The sequence below is a fragment of the Phaseolus vulgaris genome, chromosome 9, assembly GCF_051622355.1.
Source record: "Phaseolus vulgaris cultivar YP4 chromosome 9, ASM5162235v1, whole genome shotgun sequence".
Lineage (NCBI taxonomy): Eukaryota > Viridiplantae > Streptophyta > Magnoliopsida > Fabales > Fabaceae > Phaseolus > Phaseolus vulgaris.
The window spans coordinates 24366645-24372660 of NC_143506.1; the positions used below are offsets into that span (position 1 = coordinate 24366645).

Sequence of the window (6016 nt, forward strand, 5' to 3'; positions counted from 1 at the left end):
TACACATACATTTGACCGTTTCATTTTCATCTTTATTTTTTTAAAATTGATTTTTTTTAAAAGAAACACCGGTACTTAAGATAATACTATATTATAATATAACAAAATATTTACAAAAAAAAAAACTAAGGTATAATTTATATATTTGTAAATATTTATTCGCTGCAAAAGTTATAATATAATTTATATATATTGCAAATTTTAATTTCATAAAATAAAGATTTTTATTTTTGTAGAAACTAAAATACTCACTGAAATAATAAAAGTTGTTCCCAGACACACACACTCTCTCTGACTCAAAATTTTAGTCTGCAGCTTCATAACTGAAGCTGAACCCTGGTCTCTGCGGCGGTTCTACCCTGTGTGGAGAGTGCACTGCAATCAACCTGCCATTGTTAGGGTTTTCGTGTTTCTGCGAAAATGACAAAGTTCAGGAAGCTGGGTCGACCCACCGGTCACCGAATGTCCATGCTCAGGTTAATTAGTTTGTTTGTTAAAACATTCAATTCAGTTCATTTTTTTGATTTATTGATTAGCAAAGATGCTGAGTCCTCGCTGGTTTCCCATTTATCTAGAACCATGGTTTCGCAGTTGGTGAAGCACGAGCGTATCGAAACTACTGTTGCCAAGGTACCGATTCAAGCGACGTCGTTTACCACTTTCTTCAATCTCACATTTAATTTCTTGTAATTTGGTTGCGTTCAGGCCAAAGAGATCAGAAGACTCGCGGATAATATGGTTCAACTTGGAAAGGAGGTTTGTATGCGATTCTTTATCGCTTTAATTCTGATCCATTTCGGGTTCGGTTAATTTGGTTTGCGCTGTATGTTTAACTGTTTGTGTAGCTTTTGGTTGGGTTGTGTTCAAACATGAGTTTTAAAACGGAGATGAATCCATTAAGGGGTTGTTGATGCGTGGAATACCTTTTCTTTGTTCAATTTGTACTCGGTGTTCTTAATACATTTCGAAAGTTATTGGAGCTCTATATTTTTTAGTGGCAACTGTTGAAGTCCTACCGAGTGACTTTTAATTTTCAGGGCAAGTTAGGTTGGTCTTAGTGTTTTTTCCCCTGTTTTGCACCTGTTTCCCCCCCTTCAATTCAGAATTCTGTAGTTTTTCCAGCTCAATCAGGGCATATGGCAAATTGGGTTTTGGGGGACGAATTTGGTATTGTGAACTGTGAAGTGAATTTATCCCTGTATGATGATGAATTAATGTACACGTAAGACATAATCATCTTTTCTGTTCTTTATAAGAACTTTGGGTCATTCTATGGTGGGGAAGTTTTAACCTTCTCTACAGTGGAGACTGTGACTTTCCAGGCTATTTGAGGTTATATTTAATTATTTGAAATTTATATATTCAGCCCAGCAAATTGATCATTGCAAACTAAAATACCTGAAGCTCCTCTTTCTCGAGTTTCATATCTATCAGATTTACTAATGGTTGTGAATATTGTTAATAAACAATGAAGGAACAAACTGCAGCTCCTGTTCCATAATTTCTTCATGCATTTGTAACTGTTTTGCTATCTTCGTCTTTGTTTCATTATTTCTCCACCCAGAAACAAATTCATACCATTTCACAATTTCTCAGGTAGTAATAACATGCTTCAGTATCACTGGAGCTTTTTAACTCTGTTTGAAAGAACTCCATATCTTTTGTGGCAAGCGTTGTTACTGTAATTTGAATTGCTTAAAATGCAACAGAATGATGCATGAGTGTTCCTCTATTTTCTTCATTTTACTTTCCTCTTTTTTCATTGCTCCACAAGATGATGATTAGTTTTGAATGACTAGTCCAGAAACAACACATAAATGTTAATTTGTGTTTATAACTTTGGAATTTTTATTTAAAATGATTGCTAGCTTATTTCTACTTATGAAACTTATCCTAGGCAAAGACTTTCAGTCCTCCTGTATCCATTTTTTATCCCAGTAAAAAGTTTAAGTATACTTTGATCCATAGAAGGAGAAATATAATTACCTGAAACTTGAAAAGAGTACGAAACAATGTATGGAATCTAACAACGGACTGCAAATTCCAGTCACGACTAACTCCTGCCTGAAGTTTATAAAGTCTCTTTCAATACTTATCCTATCTCCATGGTTTACACTGCGTTTATGAGATTTACATTATAATGGTTAAGAATTGGCAACTGCATGTAACTGAGAATTCTTCATTTGCAAGCCTCATAAATTAAGGTGAGGAATGACCTGTCTGCATTTTCAAAACTACACTATATTGCACATGATTGTTAAAAACTGTATACTTTACCAAAACAATTTTAAATTAGGATTCATGGAGAAGAGAACCTATTTGTGGTTACTAAAACTTCTACATAAAATCTTTGCTACAGTTTACTGATCATCAATTCTGACTATCGAATGATATAATTAATGTATCTATTGTCAACAAGTATTTTGCCCATCACTGGAGAAATGATCCACTTTCCCATGTTAGATGCTCCCATGAACTATTGTGCCTTGTTATTTACTTTCTACGAGAATTTTTGTTTATCGCCACCTTTTTTCTCTGCCATAAAATCGTGGTTCATTCTTGGCCTGCTTCCATATCTCATACCCCACTGCTTGCTGATTACCAGTGTCAATATGCTTGCTGGTATACAGTTCCTTATAAACAGATAAATGTTGTCAAATTTTTTTCATCTTGGCCTTGAGAATAAACCCTTTGTCAGGGTAATCATTTGATATTGTTTTTTCATTTAGCTTGATTTCTGGGTTTGGCCTATAGTTTATATTATAAATTGTTTTAGGGAACTCAATGTGCTGCAAGACGTGCTGCTAGTTTTGTGCGAGGAGATGATGTCATTCACAAGCTGTTTACAGAACTGGCTTATCGGTACAAGTAAGGAATAAACCTGATATAGTTTCAGTTGTCATTTATGGTAGTTAGTTGTAACTTGTAACACTGACCAGAGATTATGTTTTGCAGGGATAGAGCTGGAGGATACACCAGATTGCTTCGGACCCGAATTCGAGTGGGTGATGCTGCACCAATGGCCTATATTGAGTGAGTACATTGCTAATTACATTGTAATTATCTATTTTTACACTCATTTTAGGTTTATTTGGGTAACCCCACTTTATTTCGCTGAAGAAGTGATTATTTGCTCATTGTTCTTGCTGTTGTCTGTCTGCCATATGGTGCTGTCATAGTTCAATCCTTCAAACCTTCCAAGTTGCTTAAGAATTAGAAGGTTGAGAATGAAACTTCGTATTCAAAACATTGTATGCTTTGAAACAGGTTTATTGACAGAGAAAATGAGCTTAGGCAGGCAAAGCCACCAACACCTCAGCTGCCACAGAGAGCACCCCTAGATCCCTGGACACGTTCTCGTCTCAGCAGGCAATTTGCTCCCCCTAAAGAGGAAAAATCTGGATCTGATTTGTGATTCTGTCGAAAGTAATGTGGATACTGTGTTTTTCCCTCCATAGCATGAGATATCTGAATTTTGGTCTTGCTTATTTAATCTATCTTCACTTGGTTTGAAAAAAAAAACTATTCTCTTACTACTAGAGGAAAATGTTCATTGCTATGTAAAAATAATTCAATTGAATCTGTAAAAGGAAAATCTCAGAACACATTTATCTTTCTGAGGTTTGATGCCTGAGTTTGCTTATATTTTTAGTTGGAACTTGATAGTTTAATTGTAATCCTAGAAAGAATGAATTTTTATTTTGCCTTGCAACGGAAAAGAAGGTTTAATGAATCGACTTGTCCTTGAGAACATGAGAAAAATCTGATCCCCCTCTCTTTCGGTATCTTGAGCCTAAATCAATAACTTGTTACGCAACCTCGTGAGCCCCTTTCTCCTTATTTTGCAAAGAGGATCATTGCAAGTGCATTCCTGTGTTGTACACGTGAATAATTGAATTGTTACGTTTGGCAGTTGAAAATCCTACAGCAGATATGGTGCTCTGTTTGCTTATGGAATTTCCATAAAATCCTAACTGCCCTGCATGCCAATGTGTATAGCTGGATGCAGTTGCGAACAACGCTTGTCAGATAGGAGAAGAGAAAGCTTTCATGCTCAGGAACACCAAGACAAGTTGTTCAGATATCAATTGAAATGTTTTTTTAAGGGTGAAGAAAACACTAGTAATAACCTCTGAATGATTGAACCTTTATTATCGTGCTCAGGCCATATAATACGAACGTATGTAAAAATAAAATCCGTCAGTTAAATAATCAGTCTTATTATTACGTATATCAGTGAAGACAAGTCCCTATAATACTGTAACAACTCTGATCTTTCCACTCTAAAACCTAAGCTTTGTAAGAGCACATATAATATTTAAGGTTGGGAGGGAAGGGACAGCCCTTAGTGTCATTCTCGTGCCTCACTCATAATGATGGGATAATATTTAGTTTGTCGGAGATCTTACATCGATTAAAGATAAGAATATTTCATGGTATATAAGTGAATGTAAACTTCATTAATTAAGGTTGATGTACTGGTGAAGACTGAGAGGTAGAACGAGTAGAGGGAAGGAAGAAGCTTGCTTGCAGAGGAAGCGAAGTTTTATCCAACCGACTGACCAAAGAAAGTGAAAAGTAGTCTCGATAGTTCTTTGGGTCTCAACTCCGTTCGAGAACACTTGAGTTAAGTTTAAAATTCACTTCTTAATATATATATAAATGGATGTAAATTTCATCTTATAAGTTGATTTTATATAGACTATAAATTCTTTGTTATAAGTCGATTTTATATAAACTTTCAATTTTTTGTAATGTACAGGCAGTGAAGAGGAGAGTTTTAAAAGTGGTCACTCAAAACTTCCGAACAGCCGAAAGCAAATGGATAGAACTAGGATGCAGAAAATGTGCTTGGTCTTGTCATGATCCACAAGCGTGGGCGTTGAGTTCTTTATTGCTTTGCTTGCAATACAGTATACATACTGCCTCACGTTTCCATTTTCCTTATCTCATACCGTCTCACTGTCGATTATAAAGAATTCTATATCCGACAATGGCTTATTATTTATCGTAACTGTAATGCATGCACGAGTGCAAGGCTTCCTTATCACTATAGCAACTCTTCCCCAAGCATTAAGATACAAGCCTCTTCGCCACCTGTTCTGCCTTCTCCTTTAGCATATACTTTTAACTGTTCCCCCTTTTTTACTAAACCATGGATGCTTCCATAAAAAATTATGTACAACATTGAATCACCAACTAACCCTTTCAGAATGGAAGCCCGAGAAATGTTATGAGTGTGATGTTAATAAAAGGGGTTCTTATAGATTATCACTAATATTCTCTTTCCGTGTTTTCTTTTATAAGAAACAAGTTATATAATAATATATATCAGTTGTAGTTTTAAATGTGGAGGTTAAGCAAACTCTCTGGCAATTATATGTAAGTTAAAGTATAGTTTTTTTGGGTGTAATAATTAAAAAGTGGACAAATAAGTGACATTTACTGTGACTTTAGAAACAAAGAGAAGGGTGAAATAGAATGATAATAGTTTACATAAAGTGTGTGTGTTAAGTGCAAAGACTAAGACCCCTACATGTAAAACAGGGGAGGTCAACTGGTGCAATGTTCCTTTTTTATTAATAACAAGTCTTTTCAGTTAATTAACCTTTTCATTGTCCTTTTGACGAATTTTGGTAGTGCCAAGACCATGGGTTTGGTGAAATAGTATATGAAAGGACACCCAAACGAATGTCAACAATCTCAAAGCATAATTTAATTATAATTGCGTTATAAGAATGAAAACAATAATAATAATAATAATAGTTCAGCTGATTAGGTGTTTGATGTTACCACCCCATTTCTTCAAGTGCAGATGAAGTTCATCAGTACGAAACATTAATGGAAAATTTAATAACGATAAGAGCGTTTACCTACAAAGATATGCATTTAACTACGGTATGTTTAAGAAAACAGAAAATTAAGGAGGGAATACAAAACCAAAGTATGATTATAAAAGGAAATGAGATAGAAGTAAAAGTGTTAACAATGTTCAATGGTTAAAGGCATTTTGTGA

The 6016-nt window shown here is 34.9% G+C and overlaps 1 protein-coding gene across 1 annotated transcript; it reads left to right on the forward strand.

The window, feature by feature from the left end:
* The first annotated feature begins 258 nt into the window (after positions 1-258).
* LOC137821130 (uncharacterized) lies at positions 259-3762 on the forward strand. Its single transcript, XM_068625576.2, has 6 exons — positions 259-476; positions 576-630; positions 706-756; positions 2777-2868; positions 2956-3033; positions 3268-3762. Exons 1-6 carry the CDS (start codon positions 421-423, stop codon positions 3413-3415), a joined length of 480 nt encoding a protein of 159 aa, XP_068481677.1. The 5' UTR covers positions 259-420; the 3' UTR covers positions 3416-3762.
* The last annotated feature ends 2254 nt before the right edge of the window (positions 3763-6016 follow it).